General features: G+C 46.0%; 1 protein-coding gene across 9 annotated transcripts in view; it reads left to right on the forward strand.

Annotated features, from left to right (window-relative positions):
• The window catches only part of PFKFB3 (6-phosphofructo-2-kinase/fructose-2,6-biphosphatase 3), a 90,621-nt gene that overhangs the window by 43,180 nt on the left and 27,236 nt on the right, over positions 1-20,205 (forward strand). For 3 of the 9 annotated variants that reach the window (XM_061638272.1, XM_061638273.1, XM_061638274.1), the window contains exons 1-2: positions 6,425-6,948; positions 18,863-18,988. In XM_061638272.1, coding sequence (XP_061494256.1) covers positions 6,870-6,948; positions 18,863-18,988 — 205 coding nt within the window. In that variant the 5' untranslated portion in view covers positions 6,425-6,869. Of the gene's footprint in view, positions 1-6,424; positions 6,949-7,469; positions 7,574-18,862; positions 18,989-20,205 lie in introns of those variants that run through there. The other 6 variants (XM_061638277.1, XM_061638276.1, XM_061638281.1 and 3 more) reach the window with 3 other exon arrangements.

Below are 20,205 nucleotides of genomic sequence, written 5' to 3' on the forward strand. Positions count from 1 at the left end.
CCAGTAGGGCTCAGAGACACTCCCTGGCTGAAAGCCTGGAGGGCCGCTGCCAGCCAGTGTAGACGATACTGAGCTAGATGGACCAATGGTCTGGTTCAGTATAAGGCAGCTTCCTATGGAAATGCTGAGAGTTTAAAGGGACATCAGTGAGGAATGCTCTCTGAAAATCAGAAACCCAGAGCCCCACTTTATGCACAGTTCCCAATAGGCACCAGCCACCACTCCGCTGCAGCTCCAGTTACGATGCCCTTCTTCGCCCTGCCAGTCCCTGCTGGCTGGAGTAAGCCAGAGCCTAGCTTAACACATCTCCTTCCTTCTCAAAGCACAATTGGGGAAATTGCTCAGAAAAAGCAGTCACTTTTAATCCATCTGGGAGGGCAGCTGTGAGAGAACTAGAAAAGGTCCTCAAATGTAAAGATGTATCACTGAACACTAAAAGTCAGGATCATTCAGATCATCGTATTCCCAATCTCCATGTATGGATGTGAAAGCTGGATAGTGAAAGAAGCGGATAAGAGAAAAATCAACTCATGTGAAATGTGGTGCTGGAGAAGAGCTTTGCGGATACCATGGACTGTAAAAAAGACAAATAATTGGGTGTTAGAACAAATTAAACCAGAACTATCACTAGAAGCTAAAATGATGAAACTGAGGTTACCATACTTTGAACACATAATGAGAAGACATGATTCATTAGAAAAGATAATAATGCTGGGAAAAACAGAAGGAAGTAGAAAAAGAGGAAGGCCAAACAAGAGATGGATTGATTCCATAAAGGAAGCCACAGACCTGAACTTACAAGATCTGAACAGGGTGGTTTGTGACAGATACTATTGGAGGTCACTGATTCATACGGTCGCCATAAGTCGTAGTCGACTTGGAGGCACATAACAACAACAATAACTCCCCATATATATAGTCTGTTGATGTATTTATTGTATTAGATTTCTTACCCATCATTCACCACAAGGTCCCAGGGCAGGTTAAAACAATAAGAAGTCGAGTACATAAACCAGTTTGTAATTTGGAGTACAGATGCCTAGCTCTAAACAGAGGGTGACAATGAAGTCAAACTCAGAGTAGACATGTTGAAATTAATGGGCTTTTAAGTCTATTGAGAGGGCCAGTGTGGTGTAGTGGTTAAGGTGTTGGACTATGACCTGGGAGACCAGGGTTCGAATCCCCACATAGCCATGAAGCTCACTGGGCGACCTTGGGCCAGTCACTGCCTCTCAGCCTCAGAGGGAGGCAATGGTCAACCCCCTCTGAATGAAAACCCATTTACCATGAAAACCCTATTCGTAGGGTCGCCATAAGTCGGGATTGACTTGAAGGCAGTCCAGTCCATTTTGAGGAGGTAGCTGCACCCCAAACGGTAAACAATCCCAGCTAGAATGGCATCCTGTTAAGCAGTTTGTCTTGCATTCTTGGAATGCCTACAGTTCCTCTTGCCTAAAAAGCTCCACAGCACCTGATTGTCAGAATGCCTGAAGGACGGCATTATTAGTGGCACCCACAGGCCCTGTTTCTGCACACTGAAGGGGTCCCTTCACCCATTTTGCTATGCACTTTCTTTCCTAAATCTTGCAGTGTTGTTTTACACATTGCCCCCCAAATTGTTTTGCTGATCTTTTTGACTTAAAATGTGTATCATTATCTTTGCAGTTTACAAAAGAAAAAAGAATGGTTCTGTTTTGACCACCAGAAAACAAAATAAGAGAAACTCTGTGCCCCAGTTTTGTTCCCTGCCCCGGGCATTGCTAGTATAGTGCTGTCATAGTGGGGAAGGGCCGTAGTTCAGTGGTAGAGCACCTGCATTCCATGCAGAAGGCCGTGGGTTCAATCCCTGACATCTCCAGGTAAGGCTGGGGAAACCTCCCTGTCTGAAACCCTGGAGAGCCACTGCCAGTCAGTGTAGACAATATTGAGTTAGATGGACCAATGCTCTGACTCTGTATAAGGCAGCTACCTGTGTATGCAACTCTGGGTAGAGTCCCATGATACAAAATCTGTAAATCCTATTATTATTATTATTATTATTATTATTATTTATTATTATATTAATAATAATAATAATAATAATAATAATAATTTGTTTATTTATACCCCGCCTTTCCGCCCAAGGCAGCTTACAAAAAAAATACAAATATCAAAAAACTATGTAAGAACACATCAATAAAACAATAAAGCAATATAGTCTGCAAAACACAATTTACAAGAGTTAAATAACAATAACCATCACAATCTACATTTCCAACTTAACCAACTTAACACTAGCAGCACTAGAATTGGCCCCGAATATATATATGCATAGTCTCACCAGCTGCATTATAAGCAAAGTAAAAAAAAAAAGTTTGATTTTTTTTTAAAGGAGAAAAAAGGGGGCTCCCACAGGATGCAGTGATGGCCACCAGCTGGGATGGCTTTAAAAGGGGATTAGACAAATACATGGAAGATACGGCTATCAAAGGCCATTAGCTAGAGATGGCTACGCTCTGCCTCCATGGTGAGAGGAAGTATGCTTCTGAATTACCAGTTGCTGGAAACCAAATGAATGAATGAATGAGCTGCCTTCAAGTCGATTCCGACTTACGGTGACCCTACGAAGAGGGCTTTCATGCTAAGCAGAATTCAGAGGGGGTTTACCATTTCCTTCCTCTGAGGCTGAGAGGCAGTGACTGACCCAAGGTCACCCAGTGAGCTTCATGGCTGTGTGGGGATTTGAACCCCGGTCTCCCAGGTTGTAGTCCAACATTTTAAGCACTATACCACCCTGGCTGTTGCGGGAAACCAAAGGAGGGGAAATTTGCTCTTGCACTCAGGTCCTGCCTGTGGGCTTCCTGAAGGCATCTGGTGGCCACTGTGAGAACAGGATGCTGGACTCGATGGGCCCCTGACGTGATCCAGCAAGGCTGCACTTATGGTGCGGGCACAAAAAGACTTGAGGCTTTGTTCACTAGACTACAACTTCCATAATCTGTGACCATTGGGTCCTGTTGCTGAGGCTGCTGAGAGTTGGAATCCAGCAACATATGGAGGGCTATAGATGTGCCCCATCACCCTTATAGAATCATAGAATAGTAGAGTTGGAAGGGGCCTATAAGGGCAGCAGGTCCAACCCCCTGCTCAATGCAGAAATCTAATTCAAAGCCTTGGTTTTTTTTGAAGCAGGATTTCTCCCTAAGTTCAATGCACTGAATCCCTATGTTACTACTGGGAGAGGATAAGAATTAGATGGCACAACCGCACATCTCCTGTAATGCCTAGTTCCAGTCTACATCCAGAATTGGGAGGAAGAGTAGCTGAGTAGTAACCTTCTTTGTATGCAAAGACCAGGTAATAAGCGATGGGAAAGGGGCTTCTGTCTGAGAGCTGCTGCCAGTCATAACAGACAATAAATATTGTGTGAAATGGGTAATTACTCTGACCTGCTGTAAGGCAGATGCCCATGTTCCTACTGATGTCAACACAGGAAGCTGCTTTAGCTCAGTAGTCTCTATACTGACTGACAGTGGCTCTCCATGATTTCACACAGGATTCTCTCCTTGCTCAATCTGGAGATGCCGGGGGTTGAACAGGGGACCTTCTGCATGCAAGGCAGATTTCATTTCATTTCATTTTATTAAATTTATATACCGCCCATAGCCGAAGCTCCCTGGGCGGTTCACAACAACCAGCATAAAATACAATGAAACACATATTTAAAACAGTTTTTTTAAAAGCTTAAAAATTTAAATTAAAAAAACAAACATTTTTACACAGATGCTCTACCACTGAGCTGTGGCCCTTTCCCAGAAGCCTTGAGCTGCAATCCTAAACATATTAACTTAGGAAGGAGATTTCCACCAAAATCAGTGGGGAGGGGATATGGGGCTTACTTCCAGGTAAATGTGGACGTCCAGAAGCCCAATCCTATGCAGACTTGGGCACAGATATGAGTGGGCTTAGATGAGGGGTGGGGAACCTCTGGCCCTCCAGCTATTATTGGCTTACAACTCCCATTATCGCTCACCATTGGCCATGCTGGCTTGAGTTCATGGGGGTTGGGAGTCCAGCATCTGGAGGGCTACAGATATTCCCCACTCCTCATCTGGATACTGCAGTAGGTGAAACTGCCAGGCTATAATACTGTGCATGCTTGCTTGGGATTGAATTCTGAATAAATGTGTAGGATCAATACAACTTTATGAGTTTTTACATCCTATTAATCTTAAAAAGAGTTTTTTAAAAATTGGAATAAAGGATGCATCTGAACCCCAAATTTAAAAGCTGTATAGCTAGGAGATATATACAGCTCTGTGTAATAACTATGCTGCCCAGGAACCTATGCAAGCATTTATTTATCCAGTATTGCGGCAGTATAATTCAGCTCTATATTTTTAAAATTTCAGGTCCTTATAATGGCTTCTCATGCTACTTGACTTCTGCTTAACACCTCCACTACCCTGCTTGCCTGGGAATATAAGAGGTGTGTATGTGGTGCAATCCTAAGTACATTTATTCAGAAACCCAGTGAATTCAGTGGGGCTTACTCTTTAGGAAGCATCTTTAAGATCACAGCCATAGTCAGTATTTCATTTATATATAAGGAGATGCTTAGACTATACTAAAATTCTTACCTTGTTCCAGGCAAACTAGGAACTTGATACATTTATGGGATGGCTAAAGATAGTAACTGGAGCCATCTGAACCCCGCTCCTTATTTCAGAGCAATGATTTTGTTGTTTTAACAGGTTTTCCCATTAGGAAGGGGTGTAGATTCAGCTCTGGTGACTATGAATCTGGGACCAGGTTCTCAGTTTCTTAAATAAGTGCGCTCTGGTTGGCAAATCAAGAATAGTAATTTAAAACAGATTTTCACCAAGCACTTTTGTGTTAATATGAATCACCAAAGGTTTTCCCCCTTCTATTTTTCAAATGATCACCCAGTGAGCTTCATGGCCAAGCAGGGATTTGAACCCTGCTCTCCTGAGTCCCAGTTTGACACCCTTAATCACTACGCCACACTGGCTCTCCAAAAATACAGCAGAGAACCAGTCCCACCCACCAAATATGCCAGCATCAGTTTGTATTACTTTTGCCTCATTTATATCCCACCATTCCTCCAAGGATCTCAAGGTGGCATATTGGGTTCTCCCGCATCTCATTTAATCATAACAATAACCTTGTGAGGTAGGTTGTTAGGCTAAGAGATGATGACTAGCCCAAGGTTACCCAGAGACCTTCACGGTTAAGTGGGGATTTGAACCCTGGTCTCCCAGGTCCTATCCAACACTCTTAACCACAACACCACTGTGCTGTTCAGCTGCAATCCAGTGCATGTTCACTCAGTAGTCAACCCCATTAGTCTCACTGGGATTTTCTTCTGAGTAAAGATGCCCAGGATTGCTATGGACAGTCGCATTCATTTCAGTGTGCAGCCCAGTGGTGCAGTTAGGTAATTTTAAATGCTGAATTGAATGGCCTTAGCGGATCGTGCTCTTCTAGCATGCTTCCTTGTTCTTTCCTGATTATTTATTTATTTATTTATTACATTTATTCATCATAGAATCCCAAGGCAGCTTACATAGGGTTTCGGGGAGTCTCCCATCCGGGCACTGACCGGACCTGACCCTGCTTAGCTTCAGCAGGGTGCTGGGCTCATGTGCCTTCAGACCATAGCTTGGGATTGGACAATCAGAGTGATAGAAGGTGAGTCAGCCACTGAGAGGACTCTTCACAGTAGCTAACACTCTCCCTTTTCATGCTTATTGGATCCTAGGGATGTCTGTTGTGGGAGAAGGAGCCCATTCTCAACCCAGCAGGAAAAAAAAGGGGGGGGCATGGCTGTCACTAACATGACTTCTGATTTTGCCACTACACTACTGACTGCAACACCCATCATTCCTGGCGCTTGGCCATGCATGCTAGGGCTGATGGGAGTTGTAGTTCAGCAACATCTGTAGGACCAAAGGTTCCCCACCCCTATATACATACTTTAGAAAATCGCAAGATGTGGATGAGTTCTTATTACCATGTACTTCAATCTTGTTGGACTACAACTCCCATTATCCCTGACCATTGGCTATGCTGATGGGAGTTGTAGTCCAGCACACACGTGGAGGCCCGCAGGTTGAAGAACACCGGGCTAGGTCATCTAATATTTATTAATGCTTTTAAAAGACACTTTTTTGTTTGTTTTCATCGTTCCTTTCTCCACCTGCCTGGGAAGGCTGTATGTCTCCTCTTTGTCTTGGGGCTTCAGTTCAGCCAGGCGACAGAAGGGGGCAGCAGTGGGATGGTTTGACAGGAGCCTCCGCTCCCTTCGTCCTCCAGGACGTGAGAAGGAGCCAAAAAATTCCCCGCCCCGCCCTCTTGGCCGCTGGAGGAGGCGGGCCGTGACGCAAACCTTTTTTTTCCCCGTTTTTTTTTCGCCGGCCGGTCTATAGAAATAGCCGCGCGGGGCTGCTGGCGGCTTACACTCTCAGCGCCGTATGAACCCGGTGCGAGAGGCATCATTTCATGCAATCCCGGAGAAGCGCATCTAAGGACTAGCGATCTCCCTCCCTCACTCCTTGCCTGCTCGCGAAGAATTGCTGCCATCCTTCCCCGGGGATCGAAGCGAATTGCCTTTTTTCTCCAACCCAAGGGAGAAAATAACATGTTTTTTTAAAAATCTGGGGTTTAAAAAAAAATTTAAAAGTTTGCTTAGAGAGTCTAGACGCCGTAGGAGCCTTTAGAAGTCGCGAGATTCCTGGGAAAGGGGAACAGGGCAGAGCCCAAAACAGGCCAGCCAGCGCTCTTCTCTTCTCTCCCTCTCCGCCCCACTCCGGACGCCGTATCCGCACCCCAAGGTGGAGCCCGGGCGCGCCGAGACCCTGCCTTTAATAATGCCCATGGAGCTGACGCAAAGCCGGATCCAGAAGATTTGGCTCCCGCCCGACAATCACCCAGCGTTGCCCCACCGATGTGAGTATGAAGGGAGGGGGGCTCGCTTGGGCGGGGAGGGGGAGAAGAGCAAAGGCGCAGGTAGGCGCAATCGCCCCGCATCCCGGAGCCAGACGCGGCCCGGGTTATGATGGCCGCAAATGCGTTGAGGTTTGAGGGGCATCGGTGGGGGTGGTCTTGAGGAAGAGCGCCCATGATTTGGAGAAACGGGGGGTTCTTGGGGGGAGGGACGCGCCCAGGAGCCTGTTGCCCCCTAATCGTTCAGAGAGGGATGGATTGGAAACTCTGATGTAAGGAAATACGAAAAGGTTCATGTTTTGAATGGGGGGGGGGGTTAGCACACTGTAGGCAATGTGAATATATAGATCTCTTGTCGGGTGTGTAAAAAGCACCGATTGTGGCGTTTTGAAGACGTGACTAGAGAGCCTTTTTTGCAGGCGAGGGGAGAAGGTCTTCAGTCCCGGGTTCCGCAGCCTCGCGTGAGTCTTGCGCGCGCTCCCGGGAGTGCCGGTAGGGATCCGGCGAGCATCGTGAACAGCGCTTCAGGCGCCGCCGCCGGGCTCGTGCGCGCGATGCATCTCCTGCAGCGTTGCAAGCCTCTCGCCGCCCTCCTCCGCTTCTTCCCATCGCAGAGGTTGCTCGCTCGGTGGGTAGGAAAGGTTCGCCGTCTGCCGCGTCCTCCTTCGCCGGGGAGAGGCGCGGCGGCGACTGGGCATCTGCCTCTCCTCGCTTCTCCGTGCGTTGGGTGGGGCTGGAGCCACCGCCGTGGGAACGCGGGCCGGCAGCGCTCGGGCCTCGCCTCTTCCGACAGGACCCCGCGAAGCGGGGGGCCCTTTCCTGGCTTCGCGGGCCATGCGGCCGACCTGACACGCTCTCGCCTCGCCACGCCTTCCTCTTCCCTCCGCCCGCTGGGGCTGCGATGCCTTGTGATGCACGCCTCGCATGGCGGAGGCGGAGGCGGCGGCGGCTTCGGGCAGAGCTCCGTTCCGAGGAGAGAAGAAGGCGCTTGCCTTGCGCGGGTTCGCACCCACTAAGCCAGCCAGCCCCGGCTGCACGCGAAGCCCGGCTGCCGGCTCTCCCCACCGCTCGCGTTACCTGCTCCTCCCGGCCTCGCATTTGCCCGGGATTCAACCCGAGGCATCCTTTTGCATGCAAAGCGTTTGCGAGCTGAGCTGCGGCTGATGCTGTGCTTCCCCCCTCTCTGCATTTGTCACCGTGGGGCCAGCCCCCCTTGGAGGGGGGTGTTTCTGGTCCAAGCGGGGATGCTTCATTGTATCCCGATGAGTGGATTGATGAAGCTGCGGGAATGAACCCCCCTCTTTCCACCCGGGTGGGAGGAAAGCTGAGGTTGCAAGGGATGAGGAGGGATGGGTGCCTTGCCGTATTGCACCTCCCAGATGCTGCCCCCTTTCCTGTCCCCCCCCCATTTATTTTTATTTTATTATTTAGTTATTAAATTTATAACCCGCCCTTCCTCCGGAAAGAGCCCAGGGCAGCAAGCAAAACCATTCAACAACAAGGACAAAGTTTCTAAAAACAATTAACATTCCGATAAATGGTTAGAAGTCAAATACTCTACAAAACAGTTGCAGAGAAAAACAATCTTCCCTCCCAGATTCCTCTTAAAAGTCATTAATGGAGGAGACGAGGGACCTCACTGGGGAGGGCATTCTCCTTTGCCCAAGCGTAAAGGAGCAAAGCTGTGGTTTTGCTGCTGAAGACCCCCTTGGATCTCTAGCAGAATGGATCTCCCCCGGCAGCACGGACAATGCTGAGCTTTGTGGATGAACTGCGTGACTTGAAGGGGAAAGGTGGTAGCTCAGTGGCAGGGCCGTTGCTTTGCGTGCAGAAGGTCCCCGGTTCAAACAGTGGCATCTCCGGGCGTTGGAGGCTCTACCGCCAGTCACTGTAGACAATCCTGAGCTAGATGGGCGCAAGGATCCGATTCGGTGCTAGGCAGCTTCCTGAGTTCTTACACTATGAGGCAGGTACGGGGAACCTTTGGCCCTCTGGATGTTGCTGAACTACAACTCCCATCATCCCTGGGCATTGGCTGTGCCTGCAGGGGCTCATGGGAGTTGTAGTTCAGCAACATCCAGAGGACCAAAGGTTCCCTCACAGCTGGTCTAAGGCATTGATCTTCAACTCGTGGGTCTGGGACTGACCACTAGGCCACATCCTAATCCAAGGTGGGGCCACAAGAGCAGCGCTCGCCGCCATACAAATATATGGTTAAAAAAAAATGAAACAGGTCCCCAGATCCATGTACAGATTAAAAGTGGGTCCCGGGTCTGAAGAGGCTGCAGACTACTGGTGTAAGGCAGCTTTGTAATAGCAGGGTTCAGTGGAGCTGCCACCTTTTTACTCCCATGCCTTCCCAATGTTGTTGTGCATTCCAGCTGTCATCAACCCCCAGCCAGCATAGCCAGTGGTCAGGGATGATGGGAGTTGTAGTCAGCAACATCTGGAGGGCCCCTGATTCTGCATCTCTGCTTCAAGAGAAGCCTGTCTCTCTCTCTCTCTCTGTGTGTGTGTGTGTGTGTGTGTGTGTGTGTGTGTGAGAGAGAGAGAGAGAGAGAGAGAGAGAGAGAGAGCGCATGCATGCATGCAGGGATGTCCTTTTAGAATCTCAAGCTGGTATCTCTTTTTCCTGACAGCAATAGCTGAATTTGTGCCCTGGGCACTGAGTTAGTCCAGGCATCTCCTCAATCCAAATCTTCCCTTGCTTTAATGATATATTGTCTTTTAAAAGCACCTCCCCCCTGGGGACTCTGGCTGTCATAAGCATTCCTGTCATGGACGCAGCTTCGAAAGGCCTCCTTTGAGTTGTAGGCGGGGGAGGCAAAGCCCGGCATCGTTCATTCATCCTTGCAACCAGCTTTTTAGTATGGGCAGCGTGATGCGTGGCTGAGGCGGCTGCTGGCCGGACCACTTGCATACCTTGGAGGGAGGAGGATAGTCCTGTGGAGGGGCAGAGAGAGGACAGGTGGGCACCCTCTTATCCACGATCTTTGGGGCTCTTGCAAAACGCAATGTGTCTCTTTTAGAATAAACATGTATCCAATTGTAGAGGAAAGATCTGTAGGGCTTAAGTTCTTTACTTATCTATTCCTTGATTTCAGGGTGAGGAATCTTTTTTTTCAGCAAAAGAGCCACATTCCCTTCCAGGTGACCTCCCAAGGGCCACATGCCAGTGGCAGGCAGGGCCAGAGGGAGAGGTGGGCAGAGCAGCCTATGGGAATTTTACTTCGTGTGATACGCATACTCACGCACTCCTCTGTATCCTCCGTCCAGGCAAGGAAGAGCATTATCAGAGTGCAAGTCACATTCCAGCCAGGCAAAATGCTTGAGGTGCCAAGCAGGGCCATTGAGGGGTGTGGCTTGGGAATAGTTCTGAGGACCACGCAGAGAGGCCACATTCAGCCCATTCAATCCATCTCTTGATTGGTCTTCCTCTTTTTCTACTCCCTTCTGTTTTTCCTGCCGTACTCCAAAGATGGGATTTTTGTTTTTTTTAAAAACTCAGCTAAATGATGTTGCTGGATGAATCCCATTGGACCCCACTGTGGTCAAGGGCAGTTGAAACGAGTAACTTAGCTGTCTGTTGGCCTCAGAGGACCACTTCTCTCTCTTTACTGATGTCACTAAGACCCCAAGTGGCTGTGCTCAGTGTTGGCTCTGTGGGCTCACGCATTACGGCCATGGAGACTGTGTGTTCCTGGCTTACACTTTGAGACTCCTCCTTGGTTCAGCATGTGGGAATTGGCTGGTTGAGAGGGCCCAGGTGTGTGTGTGAGAGAGAGAGAGAGAGAATTTATTTGATTTGGCTTCTCTTGCCCACATTTTGCAGTTTCAGCCCTGTTAAAAAGACCCTTTGGCCTCATCTGCACGGTACATATGAAGCACTCTGATACCACTTTAACAGTCATGGCTTCCCCCAAAGAATCCTGGGAGATGTAGTTTGTGAAGGGTGCTGAGAATTGTCAGGAGAGCCCTATTCCCCTCCTAGAGCTACAATTCCCAGAGTGGTTGAACAATCAATCCCTCTTCCCAGGGAACTCAGCTCTGTGAGGGGAATAGAGTTCTCCTGACACCTCTCGGCACCCTTCACAAACTACACTTCCCAGGATTCTTTGGGAGAAGCCATGGCTGTTAAAGTGGTATAAGAATGCTTCAAATACAGTCTCCAAAACTGTTTTCTCACAGATGAAACTGAGTACTGGATATCTGGTTTCTTTCAAGCTGACTTTAGGGGGGGGGACAAAAGAATACTGCTACAAGCTGTGCAGCATGATCCCACATGTGTTTACTCAGAAGTAAACATGCCTGCTGCTGTAGTATTTAAGTACACGTTGACCAGTGAGACTACTTGATTCATTTCAATTTTAACTATATTGTGTATTTCCTATTTGTATTGTAGTTGAGGTATTATCATTGTACACTGCCTGGAAATGCTTGTGTTAACAGGCAGTATATAAATATATTAATACAAATGTACAGTGCAGATGAGACCTTTGTGTAGTAATGTGGGGACTCAAGTGCTGCCTTGTGGAACAAAGCATTCTAGCTGTCCCCAAAACTCTGAGTTTTCTCTCAGCTGTGCCTGACATGAGATGGCAGTTTAAATTCTCTCTTCCTTTGCAAGGCGCTTAATGTAATCATAGGAAAGAAAGAGATGGCTGGCCCTCGTAGCAGGTGACTGTTGTGGGTAAGTGATATCTTGCCATAGATTACAAAGTCAGGTTGTTTAGACTCCAGCAGGATGATTTCAACAAGTATGTGTTGGGCTTACGTAGGAATGTCCAAATATAGAATTGGGTTAGCGATCTGGCCAACCATTTCAGCGGGAGACTTGAAGCATGAGATGAAGCCTATAATACAGGGGTGAGAAGCATCTGTGATTCTCCAGATGATGTTGGACTCTAGTTCCCAGCAGTCCCAGCATGCATGGCCAATGGTCAGGGATGATGGGGCTTGTAGTCCAGCAGTCTCTTGGAGGGTCAAAGGTCCCCACCCCAATAATACTTCCACACAATGTATCCTGGAGGGACTTACTTCCAAGTAATCATGTATTTTCCCAGTGAAGTCCATGGAACTTAAAACTGCTTGAGTTTAACTGGTTCATGCTTGCTTTAATTTTTTTTTAAATTGTGAGTGTATCTGGATGGTGGTAGGGAATATAAAATTATTTGGAAGCCTGTTTTAAAGAAGCAGCTTAGTTATTTTCTGTGGAATAGTCATTCTGTCCTAGGAAAGAGTTAAATCAGCCTCCAGATGCCGTAACATCCCAGTCAGAAGCATTGTGCCATTCATTTCAATAGGGTTTACAACCAAGTAAACACTTTACTATCCTGCTGTCTGATGTGATGTAGTGGTTATAGTGCTTAGACTAGGGAGACCAGTGTTCAAATCCATAGTTGGCCAAGTATCTCACAAGGTGACCTTGGGCCAATCTCTGCCTCTCAGCCTAACCTACCACACAGGGTTGTTGTGAGGATAAAATGGAGAGCAGGGAGAACCAGGTATGCCACCTTGAACCTCTTAGAGGAAAGGCGAGATATAAACGTTATAAATAATATAAGTATATTTAGGTGTGCAGCTGTAACTGGTTACTGAAGTTGGAGTGCATGTGGGCATAATATGTAACCCAAGCGGGATAGTGTTCAAGCGGCTATTGCTTGAGGATATTTTGTGTACTCAGAAGAATTGAGAAGGGAAAATTTAGAGCAGGAACAGAAGATGTTCTTTGCTGAATCATTTAACTTTTGAAATGTTCTGCGAGCTTTCGAATCAAAAAGTTCATCAGATTTATAGGGATCCAGAGCAAATGTAAAAATAGATTAAAAAGAAAAGAATGGATATCCCGATTGTTACCTGTTGTGATAACCAAATAGTCTTAACATCTTCCTAGAGACTTCAGTCTATCTTTATTCGGAGCCATTCACTCCAGTGTTTTTTTAACCGGGCATTTCTGGATCTCCCATTTTCTTAGAGAAAGCAACCGTTCAGCTGCATCATTGTGAGGGTAGAGTTCCCTTTTGTATGTGGTTTGTGGTCAGTCGTCTGCTGTGTAACATAAAGAGAATCCTCAGAATCTGTTAGCAAGCTCTGGATTGATTTTACTCAGCTGGATACCTCTTTACAAAAAAAAAGAAGCAGAAAATAGCCATTCTGTATCCAGATGAGAAAGGCTTTGAAATACTGAGAGCAGGATGTATTCAGAGGCATGCTGGGGGCTCTTGTTATCTGATGCAAATAGAATGAAATCCCAGGGGGAGGAGCAAAGGGAATTGGTGCTTCTTTAAGAAGCGTCATGCAGTTTTCTGGCCTTGGATGCCTTCTGGGTTTGTGTGTGGTGTGTGTGAAATATCCAATTTCAGGGCTCCTCCTAGCAAGAGAGTGGCTGGCTGTGGAGAGGTGCCTTCGTCAGGATTCCTAGCGGCAATCCATTCATTTTCTGTCAAGCTGCACGTCTCCCACGTAGGATCTCCCAAAGCCATGCTAGTGCTGGCTTAATGGGCAGAGATGTGGGCGGCTGGGGGGAGGGGAGGAGAATGGAGTTAAGATGCGAGGGCTCGCTTACACGCATATATGCATGGGAGCTTTGCATGGGTTGTGCTTGTATTGCAGGAGGTGGGAGAGAGCCATTTAAAAAAGTTAATTATGGTATCGCAGACAAAAGTTGGTTACGGTAAACTAGTGCACTGGTCCAATGAGAGATGGGTCCAAAAAAAAGCTTGGACTGCATTCCAATACGTGTCTACTCAGAAGTGAGCTCCACTGGGTTCAATGGGACTTACTCCCCGGTAAGTGTGTATTGGATTGCAGCCTGCCTTTGTATGTCTGAAAAACAAAGCTCCTAATGGAATTTCAAGGTGTTGTGCTGCCCACTCCTGCTTTGATAGACCATCTCTCTCTACATAATATTTTGTGTCAGCTTTCTGTCCCATGTAAAGAGGATGTTGCAATTTGGCCAGGTAATGGCTTTTCTCGCGATTCCATAGAATTGTTTCCAGAGACTTGCTAAGTTGCTCAAAGTTTTCAGCTGCTTCAAGTACAAGCAGGATGCGTGTGAGTGTATTTGGGGATAGATCCTGAGGGTCTTTTCAGACACCTTAGAAGGCAATGAATGCATAACCATTGCTGGCTTGTTGCATGCAATCCGGATATCTTCCATCACGTTAAGTCCTTTTGTTGTGGACTCTCTCCCAGTCCTCAAAACACCAATATATTATTCCTGGGGAAATGAGATTCTGTCCCCAGGTAGTGAGTCTTACTATCTTTCTGGAGTGTGATTTTTGAAATGTCCACGCTGGATTGTGCCTTTGCAGATAAGGGGTGTAATATTTTCCTGTGCCATTCTGTAACCTTTAATGTTTCTTTTTTAAAAAACTCACTCACTATGTTGCTGGAGTGCTCATGTAGCCCTTTCAAAAGAATAATTTCTTGCTTACCCCATACATTATTCCTTCCTCATAGTGCATCCCCCCCACTACCACCTTTTGCATTCATGCTTTTTGATACCAGAGCCCTCACATCCCTGTGTTCCCTTTTTCTGGCAAGGCAAACAACCCCTTTGCCTTTATGTGTGAATAGAACTATTTTGCTGTTGGATCAAAGCTAGCATGTATTGCTTTGAAAAGCCTTAAAAAACCCAACAACCTGGATAAGCCTAGAGGCTTACTGTGCTTTGAGAGAGGGCACTTAACTGCATTCTGTTCATGAATCAAAGTCTCAAGTGCAATGAGAATGAAGCATTCAGCGAAGCAAGCACTCCACGGCTTTCCAGTAATATTTTTTTGGCAGATGCACTTGGCCCTAAAATCCCATCGTTTGAGCCTTGGAAGGAGGAAAGAGTTTAATTAAATCACTATTATGCCCTTGCTTTGCCCCTCTTGACTGGTAGATGGAGCTCACAGTGGGTGCAGAAATGAAGAGAGGCAGGTTGTACTGCTGTGTTTTTTTCCAGCACCATCTGATGTGGAAAGCACTCTTAAAATCAAGGAGGACTTGGACATCTTTCTGGGTCATTGCTGCATTCTGGCATCAAAAGTGAGGGAGAAAGAGTTGGTCTGTAAGTGATTGAGAAGGAAACCCTGCCCATGTTTTTGCATTCCTGGTTAATATTTATCACCCAGGTGTGCATTGGCTTTCAAGCGGGTTGCTCAAAAGAAGAGATGGAAGATGTTTGGCTTGCGGACCCTCTTGAGTGATGCTTTTGCTCTGCATATGATACTTAGCATTACAAAACCTGATTTAAATCTCTGAGGACTGGATGGTATCTGCCTTGCGCTGAACACACCTCCCAGAAAGCCATGACAGCGGTGAGGCAGGGGCAGCCAATGTGGTGCTCTCTGTATGTGGTTGGACTACAGCTCCCATCATGCCTTGCCCTTGGCCATTCAACTTACGTAGGATAGAAAATTTTGCAAAATTAATGCACACACGGAAAAAAACCTGAAGTGCTTTATTTTTCTGCAGAAAATGTTCCGTTTTGTAAGTTCATTAGTAACAATGAATGGTCCCAGTTGCAAGTGTCATAAGATAAGCTTGGCAGCTTCAAAGTTACCAGCTTTATTTACTAAATACAGGTAAAATAAACATGCCAAATTGCTTTGCTCTATAGGACATCAGAAAATTTCCATGCAAACTGAACATTTTTGTGATGTAAATAATTTGCATAGGGAACTTTTCCAGACTTTTTTTTCTGGGGGAAAAAATCAATTTCAACATTTTCTGGGAAACTCGCATCACTGGGTCATGCTGGTTGGGGCTGATGGGAGTTGCATTCCAAAACATCTGGAGGGCACCGTGTTGACTACCCCTGCTCACTGCTTTTTCTCTTAACTACATCTTTTGACCTTGCAACCCTGCTCCCTTATCTCAGAGGTGGGTGGTGTGTTGCAGCAGTGATTGCTCTCTGCACTTGTGTAGAGGGCATCTTAAACTTTACTAGACTTCCTGTGGCTTTGCCTATCAAACATTACCAAAAATGGCTCACCTTTTTGTTCTGCAGAAAATAAGTGCTGGAATATTTTGGTTTTTAACTTATTTACTAAATAAATTCTGTGTTTCTGTTTAAATGCCGTCAAGTCAGCTTCTTGTGATAGGCTAAAAAAAAAAAAAGCAAACGCTCTCTGTGTCAATATTCCAGGCTGGTTTGCATGGGCCAAACCTGCATGACTTGGTTGAACAGGTTGCTTCATCCTGTGGTGTTACATAAGAGGGCAGCATGTATTCTTTTTGGGTTTTGTGTATATGTGAACTCTACTTGCCTGCCTGCAGTGACTCAGCTCTTTATTAAAGCAATAACCATAATTTAAAGCCGTCTACATCCTGAGTTTCCAATCTAGCAAGTTCCAGAACAATGCATTTTGTGGAGCTAAAAAAATTAAAAGATCAACATGAGTTGCAAGTTCTTCAAAGCTTTTTCTGCTTCTATTCCACATAGCTTTCTGCCCATGTGACAGGTGTATATCTACAACCATGTGTATACTTTTGTGATTATACTGTTCCAAGCATGGTAATTTTTTGTTTAAAGCATCCCCCCCCCAACTTTCCCGGCACATTAGTCAAAAAGCCTGCCAAGAGCAGTTCACAAGATGAGTAGCGAGACAATCCGTGCCCTCAGGCTTACAGTCTAAAACACATGGCACACAAGGAAAAAAGAGGAGGAGGGGAAAAAGAAGCTCAGAGACCTGTACTTAAAGTTAAGAGTTCTTATAACAAATTGGCATTATGTGTAGAATTCAGTACCCTAGGAATTCAAGCTTTCTAAAGCAACTTTCTAGACCTTAAGGTGGCAAAGATGGTTTGAAAGTATGTGGGTAATACAAAGTAAAAACTTAAAATTGGAGGGGGAGGGATAGGGAGAAGAGCAGTGAATGGGATTTCTGATGGTCAGTGATGGAGTTTCAGAGCTCTGCATAGCATAGCACCTTCCCCCCAAGGCTCACAAAAGATGCCCTGTGCAAGCTTACTTAATTTTGTACAGGTCCAATGAATCTGGATTCCTTCTCTCCCCCGCCCCCCCAGCGCAGTGTGCATTTATAAAATCTTTCTGTATTTATATAATCTTCTGTATTGTTTGTTTTACTTACCCTTTTAGCTATATTTGTTTTAATTTTTGTAGGCCACCTTGAGTCCCAGTTCTGTGAAAAAGATGGGATATAAATGAATAAAATAATAATAAATATTTCTACCCTGCTCTCAGGTGCAGCTTCTGCTCCTACTAAAATGTGGCAGCCCTTGTGTGAGCTAGATTAGTCGGAGAAAGAATGGCTGGCTTGAGCCTGGCCAGTGAGCTAGTTGGCCAAACAGAGATTTGGACCCAGATCTCTCCAAATCCATTCCTCCCTCGGCTGCACCAAACTGCTTCCCTGTTGCATGGAGGTATCTAACTCCTGTTGACTCAGCTCTCCTACCCCGTTGGAAAGAGAGAGCCCCGTTGATCCGTGCTTGACGTGTGGTCTGACGCAAAGACATTGGATTTAGTCTCTTCCAGTGGTGGTGCTGGGGCGACACACTCGACGTCTTGATCATACTGTAACCTCATAATACTTTGTTGCAGTCTGCAAGACTCTTGCCTACATCATGTGTGTTCATTTTTTGTTGGGTGGCTGGTACACCTTGTCCCCAAGCAAAACCTCAGCAAAGATGCTGGGAATGCAAAAAGGGAAGGCAGGGACTTTTTCCTGAGCTTGGCATTGTTTTCCACTCTGAAATTCCCCAGGGCACTCTATGTGCCATCATAGCAGACCAGGTGCCAATTGCTCATCATCCCAACCTGAATGTTTTGCCTCCTTGGAGCAGCAGAGGCAGCTTGGCAAAAGAATTATTTGGCTGACACTCTCTCCCACATCAACACTTTTGCAGGCTGTTTGCTTGTTGTTGCTATAGGGAGGCGGCAGGTAGGACCAAGCCCAGAGAATTATAAGGTTCTCTTGTGCCAAGGTGTGGGAAAGCTGTAGCTGAGGAGGCAGAGGGGAAAATGTCTGTTGCAAAGAAATAGGTTTCTGTTCTGTTGCATCATGGCCGACCTGCTGCCTGAGAGTGGTCGGTATCACCTGTCACTTGCATCTTGCACGTCCAGGGAAGTGAACATTGACAAAGGAGGAATACCTGTCTACAATTGTGGGCTGTTGTTCTGAGTGGCTTCTAAGGTCCTGGGAGAAGTTGCCACATGAATTTTTCAAGTTTTGTTCTATTTTGTGTGTGTGCAAACCATAAGAGGTAGAAACTTGCTGAAATTCTTCAGGTGCTGAATTTTGCATCTGGCTCCCATAGATTTGCCATGCACAAGTGTGTGTGTGTTGTGGAGCAGCATAAGATTTTGCTTCTGCGTCATGCTTTCTTACTGAGTGTCCCTGCAGCTGTCTGTTATGTTTGGCACACATCCCGTTCTAAGGATGAGTCTGAGTCGGCAGGTTTTGCAGACGAGATGTCTAGCGAGGTCTGTCTCAAGGCTGGAGTGGAAAAGCTGATATGTGGTCAGGAAGGTATTGGCTTCTCTCCTCTTCCCCCCCCCCGCTCCTTCTGAAGGATCATGCATATAATATTAGCATTTACATGCATGTAATGCTTTTTGAGTGTTCAAAGTTGGTTTGCGTACACTTTCTTGGTAATTCTTACCTATACATTAGGTCGGTATTATCCCCATATTACAGATAGGGGGACTGAGGCTGACAGATGGTGGTTTACCTGCTATGGTTAACTGCTGAGTTCATGGAAGAGGTGAGAGTTTAATTTGGGGTGGGGGTGGGGTTCCTACTTCATTGTTGGTCTCATGACTACCAGGCTCCACTATCTCCATGTGGCCAAGGTGTGCTCGCTAAAATTGCAGTGTTAATATGGCAAAAGTCAATACAAGTTGTCTTTTTGTTTTTTTTAACTGGTACTTTCTTTGCTGTCTTCCTTTCTCTCCTCCCTTCAATAGCATGTGGTCCACAGCTTACCAATTCCCCCACTGTGATAGTTATGGTTGGCCTCCCAGCTCGCGGGAAAACCTACATTTCCAAGAAGCTGACCCGTTACCTCAACTGGATTGGCGTCCCAACAAAAGGTGAGATTATGGACTAACTCAGCCCTTTATAGTCAGAGCCCCTGGATGTCTCTGATGTTTGTTGTTTGAGATCAAGGGTGTGGGACCACTACTGCCCTCCATGTCCTGCTTCTGGGCTTGAAAGAGGCATTTCATTAGCCGCTCTAGGGAGACAGAATGCTTGACACTTCTTGTTGTTGTTGTTACGTGCCTTCAAGTTGATTTCGACTTATGCCAATCTTATGAATCGGCAACTTCCAATAGCATCTGTTATAAACCACCCTGTTCAGATCTCTTAAGTTCAGGTCTGTGGCTTCCTTTATGGAATCAATCCATCTCTTGTTTGGCCTTCCTTTTTCTACTCCCTTCTGTTTTTCCCAGCATTATTGTCTTTTCTAGTGAGTCATGTCTTCTCATGATGTGTCCAAAGTGTGATAACCTCAATTTCATCATTTTAGCTTGAAGTGTTAGTTCTGGTTTAACTTGTTCTAACACGCAATTATTTGTCTTTTTCACGGTCCATGGTATCTGCAAAGCTCTCCCTCAGCACCACATTTCAAATGAGTTCATTTTTCTCTTAACCGCTTTTTTCACTGTCCAACTTTCACATCCATACATAGATCTCAGGAATACCATGGTCTGAATGATCCTGACTTTGGTGCTCAGTGATACATCTTTGCATTTGAGGACCTTTCTAGTTCTGTCATAGCTGCCCTTGCCAGTCCTACCCTTGTTCTGTTTTCTTGACTATTGTCTCCATTTTGGCTAATGACTGTGCCAAGGTATTAATAATTTTTGACAAATTCAATGTCCTCATTCTCAGCTTTAAACTTACATAAATCTTCTGTTATTTAGTCTTTTTGATGTTCAGCTATAGGCCTGCTTTTGTGCTTTCCTCTTTAACTTTCATCAGCATTCATATCAAATTGTTACTGTTTTCTGCTAGTAGCATGGTATCGTCTGCATATCTTAAATTATTGATATTTCTCCCTCCAATTTTCACACTTCCTTCATTTTAGTCCAATCCCACTTTCCATATGATGGCTTGACGCAGGGCTCTTTTTTCCTTTGGAGAATTTCTTATGTGTCTGCAGTCTTATGAGCACAATTTGTCCAGACTTCCCATTTCTTTGGCATTTCTTTTTTTAAGCATGATCCTGTTGAATTGGATGCCGGTTGGGTCCAAATGATGATCTCATCCTTGCATTCAAGTTGCATTTGGATGCATGTTGCATCTG

The sequence above is a fragment of the Rhineura floridana genome, chromosome 8 (genome assembly GCF_030035675.1).
Source record: "Rhineura floridana isolate rRhiFlo1 chromosome 8, rRhiFlo1.hap2, whole genome shotgun sequence".
NCBI classification, from domain to species: Eukaryota; Metazoa; Chordata; class Lepidosauria; order Squamata; family Rhineuridae; genus Rhineura; species Rhineura floridana.